The sequence below is a fragment of the Ambystoma mexicanum genome, chromosome 5q (assembly GCF_040938575.1).
Source record: "Ambystoma mexicanum isolate Mex_15411 chromosome 5q, UKY_AmexF1_1, whole genome shotgun sequence".
In the NCBI taxonomy this organism is placed as follows: Eukaryota; Metazoa; Chordata; class Amphibia; order Caudata; family Ambystomatidae; genus Ambystoma; species Ambystoma mexicanum.
The window spans coordinates 676898861-676915445 of NC_090933.1; the positions used below are offsets into that span (position 1 = coordinate 676898861).

The 16585-nt window shown below is 44.7% G+C and overlaps 1 protein-coding gene across 1 annotated transcript in view; it reads right to left on the reverse strand.

The window, feature by feature from the left end:
* The window catches only part of MYBL1 (MYB proto-oncogene like 1), an 898417-nt gene that overhangs the window by 595219 nt on the left and 286613 nt on the right, over nt 1–16585 (reverse strand). Inside the window, exon 4 of the mRNA XM_069621133.1 lies at nt 11099–11191. Coding sequence (XP_069477234.1) covers nt 11099–11191 — 93 coding nt within the window. The remainder of the gene's footprint in view (nt 1–11098; nt 11192–16585) is intronic.

Genomic DNA, 16585 nt, shown 5'->3' on the forward strand with positions numbered 1-16585 from the left:
TTCCAGCTTACCTGACTCTCGCCGTCCAGGGAATTTGTCTACCGGGTGCGCCGCAGCGTTCAAGTCGCAGCCGGCAAGTACGCGCTAAACAAAAAGCCATGCCTCCGCGTGTTCGTGTTCATAGAAAGAGGACTACGGAGCATACGCGTACGTGAGGGAGATTCTCCTCACTTCCCGAATTTTACGTCAACTCCTCATTTTGCGTATTTTATTTATTTTACTTCATTTTGCTTTCGGCCGTCCCATTCTGATATGATAAAATTCTCTAACAGTTATTATTCGCCGGGGGCACAGGTTTATAACGCCTCTATGTAGGTCATAGAGATCAAAAAAGGACTATTCATCTGTCACCTGCCAAATATTTTCATTGCCTTCATACTGTGGACACACACGTTCCACTTTTGAACATAGTTAGTTTGAGTATGGGTGCGTACAAATGTAGAAAATGTAAAAAAACAAATATTGAAAAAAACAAAACCAGAAATGCAACAGTCAATATCGCATCTCTCAGGTGCACTTAAGATGTGGCATGGGGAGTGTTCTCCTGAACTCCTTATTCTTAATTCCTTATCCGGTGCCACCTGCAGAATATTTTACATATTTGTAATTAGGTGGTTCCACTCCACTGCTAGATTCAAACCTTGTTTGACTGTATCTAGAGTATGTATCCAGCGTTGTTCCTTTTGGTGTAGAAGGGTGCCCATGTCGCCACCTCTCTTGGAGGGTTTTATTATTTGTAACACAAACCAAGTAAGGTCTGTGTCTTTGTGCCCATATCTCCAAAAATGTGCCACAAGCGGCTTGTCCGCCACTTTATTCCTTATGCATGATCTGTGTTCCGAGATGCGCTGTCGTACCTCCCTGGTAGTCTTACCTATATATAATAGGTCACAAGGACATCTAATTACATAAATGGCATTCTTAGTTTTACAGTTGGTATGTGTTTTAAGTTGCCATTTCACTTGTCTGTATTCAAAAACCGTTCTTACTTCTATCTTCTTAATCTGGTTGCTGATTGGATTATAAGTAGTCGCACACACGAGGGCACCCTTCTACACCAAAAGGAACAACGCTGGATACATACTCTAGATACAGTCAAACAAGGTTTGAATCTAGCAGTGGAGTGGAACCACCCAATTACAAATATGTAAAATATTCTGCAGATAAGGAATTAAGAATAAGGAGTTCAGGAGAACACTCCCCATGCCACATCTTAAGTGCACCTGAGAGATGCGATATTGACTGTTGCATTTCTGGTTTTGTTTTTTCAATATTCGTTTTTTTACATTTTCTACATTTGTACGCACCCATACTCAAACTAACTGTATGTTCAAAAGTGGAACGTGTGTGTCCACAGTATGAAGGCAATGACAATATTTGGCAGGTGACAGATGAATAGTCCTTTTTTTGATCTCTATGACCTACATAGAGGCGTTATAAACCCGTGCCCCCGGCAAATAATAACTGTTAGAGAATTTTATCATATCAGAATGGGACGGCCGAAAGCAAAATGAAGTAAAATAAATAAAATACGCAAAATGAGGAGTTGACGTAAAATTCGGGAAGTGAGGAGAATCTCCCTCACGTACGCGTATGCTCCGTAGTCCTCTTTCTATGAACACGAACACGCGGAGGCGTGGCTTTTTGTTTAGCGCGTACTTGCCGGCTGCGACTTGAACGCTGCGGCGCACCCGGTAGACAAATTCCCCGGACGGCGAGAGTCAGGTAAGCTGGAATAGATGTAACAGCCGCTGGATATGATTAGTTAAAATAATGCAAGAGTGGCAATTATGCGGTTCTTAATATGAGAGGGCCTGTGCCCTAGTTACAAACTAAGAATAAGAGGAATCAACTCCCCAATGACTGAATATGAGTAATGATGGGGATAACTACAGTGTGATGTTCCCCAATCAACTACATAGACTGCTCCATGATCGAAATATTAGAGATCCATGTGCTCTTAGCGCGCGTGAGAACCATCTACTAAATGCGTGTGCTCACCTTTTACTCTGATGATTGGGAGCACCAGTGCTTTTTGAAATACATTTTACAGGGACAATGTCTAAACGTGAAGCTGGTCAGAATGAGCTTATATAACTAATTAAGCTCTTTATATTTATATTTTTACAGACTCACGTGCCTGTGAACCAAAAACAAGCCTGTGGAAAGAAGGGAAGCCTGGGCAATATAAACCACTTGCTTCAGCAAATATAAATCAACATTGCAATCCACGGCTGTTTCCATTTTTTTGAGTGAGTGACAGAGCCCTCTTTACATCTATGGGTAACAACCGCAATGTGTTAAAATATATAAACTATTTGGCCTTTATGATCTAATGAATTGGCTATAATAGATGGTAACAGATATATGCCTTAACTCTTTAGATCAGAGGACATTCATCCTCCAGATTCCAACCATGATGTATTGAAATTGAATACTACATCCCGAGATTCTAACTACATTGTATTGAAATTGAATACTACATCCTGCCCCTCCTGACTCCATTGGATAGGAGGTGAGTGGGATGATAGTCTATAGCACACCATATTAATATGTAATCAAATAATGTGAAAAGGATTGACGACAGTGCACTATATTCATTTGGTGTTTTATGTATTTTTATAGATGGTGTGGCCCATGCCAATATTTGTGCTTGAAAAATGGGTTGTTTTGTCCTGAAGAAGGTTGCCGTACAGAGAGAGTACCAATGGTGATGCTCGCAGAGAGCAACTGAAACACGTGTCAACGTGGATCTGTGTGAATAAGAGAACACAGACTGTTGTGATACCCCAAATGTATGGGGATATTTTATAATGAATTATAATCACATCGAGATATAGCAGATGCCAACTGTTTTTTATAAACCAATTTTCTAAAAAATGAATTGTGGAATGAAAGATTGATGAGAATTGTATGAATGTGAATGAATGGTAAAACGAATGGGCCATAGTGTTGTAAGTAATGTTTAATATGCTTTTAGATTTAGCATTTATGCTGGAATAAAATAAACAAAAAATCTTGGGAATTTAAACCAAGTTAAAAATTGCTTGTGCACTTCGTCATCCTTAACCCTGTCTACTAGTTCTGTCCCTTGTGTATTTCTGGGGGTAGAGAATAACCAGGCATCCACCGTCTTCCTGGAGGCTCAGATGGAGGCAAGGTTTAAAGAGATGCAGCGGCGCGAGAGGGAGCTCCGCTTCAAAGTGGACGACATGGAAAATCGTGAACGGAGATGTAACCTGCGATTCTTCGGCCTGACGGAGGTGGAGGGGGAGACCCAGACCGGCCTGGAGGGCAAAGTGCAGGAGATCATTAGGATTGTCTTGGGAAATGACTCCGGAGAAACCATTGTGATTGATAGGGTTCATCGAGCTGGCGGAGGCGGTAGGGGCCCACGCTCCGTGCTTGCGAAGTTCCACTATTACAGAGACAAAGCAAAAATACTTGAAAGAGCTAGAACCCTAAGAGAGATACAATTCGACAACTCCAGGGTGGCAATCTACCAGGACCTATCCGCCCTCACGCTACAAATGAGGAAAAAATGCGGTCCGATCACTAGGTGGCTGCAGGAGAAGGGGGTCCGGTACCGCTGGGGACACCCATTCTACCTATCCTTTGAGTGGCAAGGGGAAAACTTTCAGCTCGTTACAGAAGAAGACATCCAAAGAGGCATTGACGAACTGATCGGGGTCCCCCTGGGGCCCTCGGGGGAGAACGGCGGATCCGACAGAGGCCTGAGCCGGGCCCCAAGGGGCCCTGACCTTAGCCAGGGGAAACACAAAGTGAAGGGCACCCGGAAATTCAGAAAAACCAGGCACCCCTCGGAGGGACGTGGAGGATCCGCATGATTATGAGACAGAGGAGAAAAGAAAAGGAATGCAGTGCCGATCTGTTGTGGTTCTTCGCTCACTCGCCCCCCGCGGCCGCCGGCGATTTGAGGAGAAACATTTGTTCCACTTTTGCTGATACCAAGGCATGCGCGATGGATCTGAGTGATTGAAAGGGAAGAGGAGAAAGTTAAGAAATGTGATGTTGTTGTGTTGTATTGCATTTGACCGCAGGGCCCTCATGGGCCCCTTCATGTTTGGGGGCGTGTTATGTTGTATTGTGATGTTGCCACGGTTGGCGTGGCTTATGCCGAAATTGAGGGTTGAAGATTTCGGGTCCCACCTGTCTGAAACACAGAGTGGTGTTCTCGGTTGTCGGAGGGTGGCCGGGTGCATCCCCCGAGACCTTCGAAGACCCCCCCAACTCACACTGGAAGCTAGTTCACGGTTGGACCCAGCCCCTATGAGACACTCAGCAGGAGTAGAGAGGACTGGGGTGGGGGAGGTCTTGTAGAGGGATTGGACTCCGACTAAACCTGTAAAATGTTCCTATAGGTATAACCTGGAGGGTACGATCCACACTATTTATCTCTCGGGGCCCAGGCAGAGGCCCTGGTGGTTCGTTGACTAAACCCGATGTATGTCAGGCGATGGAGACGGACGCCTACCAAAACGGGTAAGGGAAATGGGGAACCGGGGAGGGGGGAGGGGAAAGAAATCGGGAACGCCATGCCATGGCTCTGGGGTTCAAGTCAACAGATAACGGGGGCACTCACTGAGGCGTCACAGGGCAAGGATAGCGACAACCATGGTTGAAGGTCGGATCGGTACGCTCAACGTTAAGGGTCTCAACTCGCAAAACAAGTGGTCTCTCAGAAGTAACTTATTCCGCAAACAGAAATTTCTGGCCCTCTTCCTACAAGAAACCCACTATAGAAGGGGGGCCGAGTCAACGATCAAAGGAAAGGAGATAGGCAGAAACTTCTGGGCCTCGCACAAATCCTCTAAGAAGGAGGGAGTGGGTATCCTCTTGAGAAAATCGCTGCATCTCACCGATGTAGAGACGAAAAGGGGCTTTGGAGGCAGATTTCTTGCGATCAAAGGGTCAGCCCAGGGCACACGAGTCACACTAGCCACAATATAAGTGCCCAACGCCGGCCAAGTCAAGTTTATCCGCAAGGTTCTTGGGGTCATGGACGGGTGGGCCGAGGAAGCCACAATCCTGGGCGGAGACTTCAATCTCATTACAGACCCCCATCTTGACTGACTGGTGGTCGGCCAAAGGGACGGGACCAAAAGCCCCCACAAAAGATAATCTCGCCTTGAGGGACCTCCTACAAGAGTACTACTGGGTTGATGTATGGCGCAAATGCTGGCAAACCCCTGGGGGTTACACATTCTTCTCCCCTCCCCACCAAACATACACTAGAATTGACTTGCTGCTGGTTTCGGAGGAGGGAGGGGGAGAGGTTGGAAACCCTACAGTTGAATCTGTGGCCTGGTCAGATCACAAGCTCCTCGTTATGGAATGGCGGTTGCAAGGCACCGTGAAATCACATAGGTGGCGCTGTAATGATACCCTCATGAGGGACCAGGTGTTTAGGGAATTCCTTAGGAACAAAATAAAAGCCTTCTTCTTATCGAACGACACAGGGGAAGTCCCAATGGTTTCAGTCTGGGAGGCAGCGAAGGCCACCTTCAGGGGTCTCCTTATCACAGAGGTTTCTAGCAAGAAGCGAGAGAGGGCCCTGATAGAATCCAGACTCCGGGAAGACCTGCGGCCCATGAGGGCACAGCTCACCAAGGGAAACATAGACCGCGAAAAACTCCTGAGTGAAATGAGAGAGAAGAGACAAGCTCTGCATACAATCCTGATTGGAGAGGTAGTTAAAAAAATGAGATACATATAGCAGAGATACTATGAGAGGGGCGACAGGGTTGGAACTCTTCTGGCACATAGGCTGAGGGGAAACAGGGCGGGCAGACACATAGAAAAGGTCAAGGACGGGGCGGTTAACACCCAGATAAAAACCGAACTCATATCCGAATCATTCGCCGCCTTCTATAGGGCCCTTTACACTGAACAAGAGGGTGAATCACTGGATGAAATTCGAAAATATCTTGAAGACCACCCCCAAGCTCACAGGCCTAGAGAGGGAGACACTGGACAAGGTGTTAACGGAGGAGGAGGTGGAAGAGGCCATCAAAAAGCTTAAAATAAGCAAGACCCCGGGGGAAGATGGGTACACAGCGGATTTCTATAAACAATTCCAGTCCGAACTAACCCAACCACTGACCAAATTATTTAACCAAATCCAAACCTTAGAAACCATTCCACCGACATTCCTGCAGGCCATAATCACGGTTATCCCTAAGCCGGGCAGAGACCCAGTGGAGTGTGGCTCATATAGGCCCATCTCGCTCCTGAACACAGATGCCAAGATCTTCACCAGGATCCTGGCGACACGTTTAGAAAAGTGTCTCCCCCGGCTGATCCATCCCGATCAGGTAGGCTTTGTAGTAAATAGACAAGGAGCAGATAGCATGCACAAAACCCTACACATACTGAGCTCAAATGGAGTGAAATCTGACTGTGCCCTTCTCCTGTCTCTAGACGCGGAGAAGGCGTTTGACAGGGTGTGCTGGGCCTTCATGGAGGGGGTTCTGTCGTCCTTGGGGATGGGACCCAGGTGGCGGGGCTGGATGACGGCCCTCTACTCCCGCCCCTCCGCTAAAGTGGTGGTCAATGGAAGAGAGTCAAAGTCCTTTCCTTTAGAGAGAGGCACAAGACAGGGATGCCCATTTTCTCCCCTCATATACGCCCTGGTGATGGAACCTTGGGCTGTAGCAATCAGGACTAACAATCAGATCCAGGGTGTTAAAATAGGAGGAACTGACTACAAAATAACCCTGTTTGCCGACAATGTCCTCCTGTACCTCTCTAAACCATCCCAATCGGTCCCAGAGGTGTTGAACAGTCTAGAGCGATATGGTTCCCTGGTAGGCTACAAGGTCAATGTAGATGTAGATAAATCAGTGGCTTTCCCGGCCGGCCAGCTCAACGAGACCGAGAGACAATACATCGATAACCTTCCGTTTTGTAAACAAATAGAGGGACTCTCTCACCTGGGGATCCAAATTCCATCAGACCTAGGGGATCTCTTTAAGGTAAACTACCCGCCCCTATGGAGGTCGATCAAACATGACCTGGGACGCTGGTCAAAATCCGGCCTCTCATGGATGGCTCGCCTCAACTCCATCAAAATGGTAATCCTCCCCAAATTCTTATATCTGTTTCAAATGCTGCCAACCCAGATACCGAACCCATTTCTCCTGGAGATCAAGCGGGCCCTCCTCCGTTATCTATGGGCCGGTAAATCCCATTGAATTGCTTACGACACTCTCATAAGACCCAAAGATGAGGGTGGGGTTAATTTCCCCGATCTAAACACCTATTATAAGGGGTCACAATTTCACGTCCTTGTTGACCATTTGATGACTGGCCCAAAGAAACAATGGGTAACATTGGATAACACACTCTTCTCGCCGGTCACATTGGACGAGTGGCTATAGGTCCCCAAGACATCCATTCCGAGAAGGGTTTTGAAACATCCAGTGTTGGGAGTGCTGTGGTCCATTTGGAAGGAAGGGGGTTCCCTAAGATGGCTCACAACGTGGCCCTCACCTTTGAGCTGCATCTGGGCTCTGCCACTTTGGGAAGGGATCAACGAACCACTAGCCTTCCAGCAATGGTACGAGGTGGGTCTTTGTAGGGCCGGACAGCTTTGGGTGGATGGGGTGTTTATATCTCTTGGTGACATGAAGGACGCCCTGGGCCTCCCTAACCTCTCCCCCTTTCGATGTCTACAGCTCAAGGGTGCCCTTACCGAGAGCAGATGGGGAGACACGCTTAGGCGGGACCTAACCGATTTTGAGAAATTCCTCATAACACACAAAGTTACCAAGGGGGTGATATCGCGGCTTTATAGCTTTTTGCTGTTCTCTACCCCACGGGACCCCCCCCATCTTCCCAAGTACAATGGGGGAGGGACCTGGGCACCCCCATAACGGAAAAAAGATGGACCAAGATCTGTAGGCAGGCACACCGTTCCACAACTGCACCCCAATACCGCCACCAGGCCCTGAGGTTGATACACAAATGGCACTACCCCCCACAGAGGATAACCAGAATGAGAAAAGGTTACGACCCCCGCTGCTGGAAATGCCACGTTGAAAAGGGGGGACTATGTCCATATGTGGTGGAAGAGCCAGGTGGCACAAACATACTGGAGTGAGGTCCTGTCATGGATAAGAGGAGTAGACGGAATGGTGAGAACTCTGTCCCCCTGGCTGGTGTTGTTCGGTATTGAGGTTGAGGGGGCCCCAAGGTGAAACATGACCACATGTTGCAGGTCATGCTAGTCGCGGCTAGTGGGTGCTGGGCCCAAAAATGCAAATCACCCCGACCTCCTGGGGAGGGGGAGGGGGTAGCGAAAACACGGGCAATCTACGATATGGAGTATTTGACCCACCTGATCGATGAATCCAAATCTAACATCGAGGCCCTATGGCTGCCATTTTTTGATAAATATAGGAAAATAGCCTGCGGTATGAGTAACCATCTCAGACGGTCCTCTTGATGGGAACAATACTATCGGGGCAACCCCTTTGGAGTGGGAAGAGATCGATTGTTACAGGAAATGTGACTTTTATATGTTGGACCTTGTTTTTTGAGCACCGTCTCTCTTTCGGAAGCAACCCTATGCTCGCATTGCATCTTCAGATGATGTGCTGGACCCTGTTGTTATCGACCATTAAACCATGGCATGGGATGGGGGGGGGGCGGGTGTGGGAGGTGGGGTGGGGGGGGTGGAAATTTGTGACCCACTTTGATATATATTAATGTTTGCATTATTTTTTTAATTATGTCATAATTGTAAAACTCCAATAAAACCAAATTTTCAAAAAAAAATATGTCTGGCCCTAGATGGAAAGTGGACAATGTTTGTGGTCTGTGTAGCGCATGGAGCCACAGTAAGGCCTCCCCATAGCACTGAGGAGCTGGGAGGGAGTTCTTCTGGCAGCAAGCCCTCAATGCAAGCACCAGTGTACCCTTAAGAGCAGCTTTGAAGGTCACCAGCAGCCCTAAATGGCCACGAACGGGCAGTTGTATTAGGGATGAGATGGGGACCCAAAAGAATCTTCCAGGTTTGAGTGGCTTTCCGTAGGCAGATGCCCTGCTGAGGATAAAGCCTCGAGGCGGCTGCCCAAACAGGCATTGTACCATGCCAGCAAACATTTAAGGATTCCTGTGTTGTATTTGTGTTAAGTGGGCCACTATTTGGGGTTATTGGCTCCTCTGCGAATAATTTGCATATAAACCACCCCGTTCCAGCACCAGGAACAGAATAAAATATTAAGTGTAATGAAGTGCAGCTTCTACACAGGGCTCCAGTATGTCCATGCAAAGAGCAGGACGAAAGGTTACGGTAGGAAGCAAACTCAAGGAAGGTCAGATACAGAGGAGTGGGGCTGAGCGCAAACGCCTCGGGATTGTTTAACGAACTGATGCTGCTCATGAAGCTCTGGTCCTGTCCCCTTACCAGGGACAACCTCCCCATAAAACTATTAATGAAAGGAGACAGATGTGGGAGTTCTATTATTGAAACCATTAATAAACGGGTAAAGACGCAGTGATTAACGGTATATAATAAATGAGAAAAAATTAATTGACTATTTCAGAAAAGTGATTAAGAGACAGTTGTGGGCAATGCCATGGGACGTGTTCCCCCTCCCCCCCACGCCCCCTTAAAAAAATGCATACTCAGTAGGAAACTATAACAATGAAAACATATCATAGGCAGCTAGAGTGAAGCATGGCATTGGTACTTTGGAAATCCTTTTTAGGTGGAAAGTGATAGAGCTCAGCTTTCCTGTGGTTTGTTATCAGAAACGAATTCTACTGACAGGAGGTATTTCCAGCAAAATAATGCAGATAGATGGAAAGTACCTCTCTGGCAAGAAAACTTCCAGCAGCGTCCCATTTCCAATCGACGGGATCCTCGAGAAAAAATGCTCCTCACGGACATATACTGGCGCATCCCACATTACCTCCAACTCACAATTTACACCTGGTGAACTGAAAGTTCGAAGTCAGTTGTTAGGAAGACTGGGAAAGAGGATCAGAGAAGCAGCCACTCACTGTACTACAAGTCAGTGAGGGGAAGAAAGTGACGGCTGGTGGCACAAAGACGTTGAATGGAAAAGACAGAACCAAACGGAAATGGTCCAAGCAGAACTGACTCCAAGGTCCCTCTAACATACAATTGAAATAAAAAGCTATTATGATCATAAATTAAAAGAAAGCTGCAGAATTGTTGAATAATTCATGTTTGAGAGGTTGGTTGTTATAGTGAAAATGCTGTGACAGTATTTCTAAGTAAGTTGCACTTTTTTAAAGAAGAGAGCCAGGCTAGTTTAAAATCTAACACTAATTATTTGGTGCATTTTCCAGCAAAAGCTAACCATTTCCCCAACAAATGCAAGTGTAACACTCACAAAACACTGAATAAAGCTCTATATTTCTCAAATCCAAAGTAGATAGATCAACGATACCGTCTATCTGCAGTGAACGTAAACAAAGCATGTCACCTATTATAGAGCAAAACACCTTTCAGCATTGGAATCAATAAATCTCTTAACAAACAACAAGCACAATCCAATCATAATGTGCATTAATTAATCATGTAAGGGGTTCCCAACAGGGAATTAAATGTCAGTGGCTCTTGGAAGTCATGTCAAGAAATATCCATGCATATAGGATTTATATTGAAGATCCCATGATGGAGAACTCCTCTTCTTTCTTCAGCAGCAAAGCATAAGGAATACAACGCCCACAGGCTCCAGGATGCAGGGTCAGGGAAAAGGGAACCGATGGAAGCATGCTAAAGCAATCAGAGAGCGTGTCAGGTTGGCGCTCACTCCTTACGATGAATTATGTTTAATGATGGACAGAAAGGCCCATGTTACTCTCACAAGACGGCACAAATACTGGGAAATTGAAGGACCAAGCAGCTTTGTAACATTCTCACTCCAAATGTCACTCATGTACCTCACCCATTATTAAACATGCCAGAGTGAAAAAGAGAGAAAGAAATTACATAAAATGTTAACCATGTGATTCAAAACTGAAAACAGTTCATTTATGCGTCATTCAATTTTTGTAAATTGTATCATCAAATACAATGAAAGCAGAAAAAGATTTTAATTACCCTTTGATCTTCCTCCTTAGTCCATGGGCCTTTTATCAATTCTGGGTTTAAAACTTTCTGCCATCGGTGCTGGCACTGGACATCTGAACGATTCTAAAATAATTCCGGTGATTACACCAAAAGCATATTATTAGTAGACATGTAGTTTTTATCCATGTTAACACTCGTAGAATCTTAATGAAAACAAGTTGTGCTATTATTCTGGGGGATATATAAAATGGATTCTACTCACCATAAGTACTTTTGGGACTCTCAGCTCATAAACCCCCCAGAAGCCTCACTCCATATCGCATTTGAAACAAACATTGGGAATGCCAACAGAATAGAGCTCTTAATTGTTGGCGTCTCTCAGGCATGTGCTAAACTAGATCCCAGGTACACCAGCTGGACCATCGAGGGTTGTAACCTGCAAACGCTCTGTCAGGTGAAAACCCTAGGTACCCACTTGGAATCTTCTCTTGGGCAGACACACATACCAGTCAAATAGTTAAAAGCTGTCAGTACCACCTTATACTCCTCCGACACAACTATGTGTCCGAGAGGAACTGTACCACAATAGTCTGAGCAATCATTGCACCAATAATCGACTATTGTAGCACACTTTTGGCTGGGGTAAATAAAGACTGCATAAATAGACTGCAAGTCCTACAAAATGATGCCATCCGCATTGTGCAGCATGCTCCCTCCAGAGCTCACATATCCAACATTAAGAAAGGTATGCACTGGTTGCCAGTGGCCCCCCACATACAATTTAAGGTGGCCAATCTGGTAAATAAATGTCTTCACAGTAAAGCCCCTGTTTATCTTGAGAAAAAACTTGTCAAATATGAACCGAAAAGGGCCCTGCGACCCTGTAGAACTAATCTCTTGTGCTGTCCTAGATTTAAGCAGAACAAATGAAAAGGTTGATCTTTCCCAATTCAGGCAGGCATAGTTTGGAATGCACTATCTCCGAACATAAGGCAGGAGCAGAATTTGTCCTCCTCCCACAGATTGCTGAAAACTGCATTGTTCAACTTATCCTTGCCTCTCGTCAATCACTGAATAGGCCTTCTTCTTTCCTCTGTCTTGTGTTTTTAATGTTTCTGTCTCATTTATTTTTGTGTGATCTGATGCCTGCGGTCTTTCGGCATGTTACAAATATAATAAATGTTGTGTAGGCATGGGAAAGGCATTTGCCAGGCACTGTCATAGTGGTGGTAACAGGCCATTTATGGTGGCAGGTAGAAAATGGTGTGAGTACTTGGGCATCTAATAGCAGTGCCTGTCAAAAGCCTAATACTTTACAAATGCCAACACGGTTAGCTTTACCAATGCTTGGTTTAACAGGACTTCAGTGAAGGACACGCATAATGCTTATAAATCGAGTGGCTGACGGTAGAGCTGGTAAATAAATGTTTATTACACCAGTAGCCTGGTGTCTCAAGCTCAAATTAAGTCATGAACTCTCAAGTGACTGCTTTGAAAAAACACTGGCAGGCACTTTGAGTGCAAAGTTTGATGGTAAGGCTTACGTTTGGGTCAGAGGGGCATGAACTGGGTGGGAACGGCCATGGGGATTAATATGGCCATGGGCAGTCAGTGGGTGGACATCTCCCTACTCATTTGCCATGTCTACCGATCTGTACTCTAATGCCATTGTTTCAGCTTCCACCTTAAATCCCTGACCAAAAAATAGCTAGTTGGCAACCACTAATACTCAAAGGGGAGCCAAGATAATGGAGAGCTTGTGTTGCTACTAGAAAGACTACAAGAGTGCCAAAAAAACTTTAGACAGTTTACACTGGAAAGCGGTTCAAAGTACTGATGGACCGCCATTGGCTCTTATGTATTTATAACTGGGCAGCAGCTCTAAAGATGTGTCATCCAGAGACTATCGAGCCTAACAGTGGACAAAACAGTGGGCTCCTTTGCTCTGCATAAATGTCATGAATCGGATCTGGAAGATGAGTCCCAAATGTCAGAACAATGGAACATACATGAACAACTGCTAAGGCATCATGAGTTTGACACAGACAACATGTTCAAGTTTGTTAACAAAGTGTTATTAAATTCAAAATGGAGGGTGGAGTAATGCCTAACTTGCCCTATTCTAAGGTGGGATTTCCCTACCTAAGGAAAACTAAGGATAGTCTGTGTCAGGAAGTCCAAATCAAATTTCTGTCTGTGTCCAAAACCTATACTTGCCCTCACAACTAACTGTATGCAATGTGTAGGGATGTCAGCAGCAAAATAAATAGTGTTCAGGATAAGGTTCCAAGCTTCTTCTAACTCTTGCTTGTAGTCTGCTTCCTATTCCCCAAGTTCAAAGTAGTTGAAAAAACACAGGGGTTGCCTTGCCCAAGAGTTCAAATCTTCCAGCTTTCAACAAAAACACAACAAGGGGTTTCCTTCCTCCCCCGCCTCCCAACAATTCAAAATCTTCCAGCTTTTCAAAACAGCATAATTCCTTGGGACACTTCCCAGCTCTTTTGACATCAGTATTTTTCACTGATTCACGTAGATAGTTCTGTTTTTAACTTCAAAATCATTTAAGAGACTGTTGCAAAACACAAGCTTTTAAAAATAAAATGTATTAACGTGTTACACAGCTGTACCAAAGACAACATTTCAACACAAAATGACAAACCAAACCCCCCGCACACCTGTTCCTCCGTTAAAGTCCCCACAACATAATCGCAAGAATATTTCTCCAGTCTCTCCTACCTGATAGAGACAGGTTAGGCAAATGGCGGTATCCCCAACTAGCAACTGTGGTCACCCACGCCGCCCATTCAGTACACACCAAGGGCTTCCAAAATCGATACTATCTTTCTACACATAATTGTGAAGAATATAATACAGGACTCATCATTGTCATTCATCAGTAATGTACAAATGACTCGGAGTCAGAGGCTTCCTTATCCTGTCTTCGTCTGACTGCTTTTTAACACCATTTAGACAAACAATTTATTCGAATTACTTAATCCTATGGTCTGAGTCCCTATGTCTAACTAAATGTCGATATAGTCGCTAATTGGCCCTCTCTACAGGTAAGGGGCTCGCCCTCGGTGGTTACTAATATTACACCTGTCAAGAGTACACAAAAGGAGGTGAAGTCTATCCTTATCCTTGCTCATTACTTTCCTGTCTGCTAAAATGTTGCAAACATCATCAAGGTCGATATTTTTACTTTGTCATCTCCTTGGATCCATGTAGCTTACAGTACTCAAAGCCTTGATTTTACTAATCACGGAATTTCTAAAACCAAAAAACAGCTACCAATCTTGTTGGGGCTGCTTATCTTAAAAAGATGCTACTATGTCTGTGCCGTGTCTACCACGTCCGTTAGTGTCGAACTCGGGATCTAGGTCATCACTCCTGGATCTGTTGTCAACCGGTTTCAGCGGCATCTCATTACTTCCCGCTTTCTTCAGGACATATACTGATTTTAGCGTTACTGGTCTCAATTATTAATAATAGAACAGCAGAGAAGAAAAACAACAACAACAAGAATGGTGACTATTCTTGTCATGTGTGGCCACATTTATAGGTTGTGGATCCTTTTCCCCAATTTTCTGTAGGCCGTGGCATTCTGATCACTGCTCTAAAGGGGAAGAGAGGATATCTGTAAAACAAGCACACAAGTTCATCTGTACAAAAGAGAAGACAGGTGAGAAATCCTACCTGATACGCAACCATATGTGGTATTAATTCACATACACTAGATTAAAACAAACAACCCCCCCCCCCCATTTCTCTTTCTCTTCCCCTTTAGGGCACGTGACCAGAATGCCACGGCCTACAGAAAATTGGGGAAAAGGATCCACAACCTATAAATGTGGCCACACAGGACAAGAATAGTCACCATTCTTGTTGGTGTTTTTCTGCTCTGCTGTTCTGTTATTAATAATTGAGACCAGTAACGCTAAAATCAGTATATATCCTGAAGAAAGCGGGAAGTAATGAGATACCGCTGAAACCGGTTGACAACAGATCCAGGAGTGATGACCTAGATCCCGTGTTCGATACAAACTGAAGTGGTAGACACGGCAGGCATAGTAGCATCTTTTTAAGATAAGCAGCCCCAACAAGATTGGTAGCTGTTTTTTGGTTTCAGAAATTCCTTGGATTAGTAAAATCAAGGCTTTGAGTACTGTAAGCCACACAGATCCAAGGAGATGACAATAAAGTAAAAATATCGACCTTGATGATGTGTGCAAAATTTTAGCAGACAGGAAAGTAGTGAGCAAGGATAGGGATAGACCACCTCCTTTTATGTACCCTTGACAGGTGTAATATTAGTAACCACCGAGGGCGAGCCCCTTACCTGTAGAGAGGGCCAATTAGCAAATATAGGGACATTTAGTTAGACATAGGGACTCAGACCATAGGGGTAAGTAATTTGAATAAATTGTTTCTGTCTAAATGGTGTTAAAATTCATCAGTAATGACCACAACTCTTCCTCCCCTAAATCGCAACCAATTCAAACTGCCCTTGGGGCAGCCGATCTCAATGCGATCAACGCATCACACCTCATCAGTAAGTGTCTGACTGTTTCCAAACAAGGAACTCCACACAAGCGGAAAAGATGTTGGTTTCGTGGAGTATTAATCCACCCTTCAGTAATTTGAAAGGTTATGACCAGATTCATTTTTAGCCCAAGTAATTGCCCAGAAACTGCTGGAGGAAGCCCGGCAGGCTCTCTCTGGTCATGATATATTATGGAAATTATTCTTAGTTTGAAATTCCATGGTTTACAACTCTCAATGAGAAGTAACAACATAATTTCATATCTCAGATTTGTAATTTGAAATTGAAGCTTCAAAGGGTCAGCCATAACCATTACTCCGAATTGTCACCAGAACTGTTACCCACATACGTTACTCAGAATCGTTACTCATGTATGTATATACTTTATGCTGCACTGTCTCTACAAAAGAAACAGCGGCCAAATGCCTCAGGGTTGGGTGCACTTTACAAATGACCGAATATATATATATATATATATATATATATATATATATATATATATATATAGATAGATAGATAGATAGATAGATAGATAGATAGATAGATAGATAGATAGATAGATAGATAGATAGATAGATAGATAGATAGAGAGATCGAGAGATCGAGAGAGAGAGAGAGATCTAGCAGATCCAGAGATTATATTAGCCAAATTGCAGTGTGGCATAGCCCAATGTGGTGGATTATAGTATTTGTAAGAGATGTAGTGGTGATGGACTTTCGGGGAAACCGATTCACCACCTGTCCCTGAAAGCGAGGACTCCAACCTTGCCATGGAGTCTCTGTGGATATTGGCTTTCGCAGGAAAAGTGCACACTTCAAGTGTTGCTTTGCTTTACTGCTGGGGAATCATCATCTAAAGTATTAATGTTATGAAGTCCCACCTCCCCAAACACCACTCTGGTACTGAGACAATGCTTCTTTATGGATACTTTCACTGGCTTTTGCATACAAGGGGACACCCAGTCTAGGCGCAG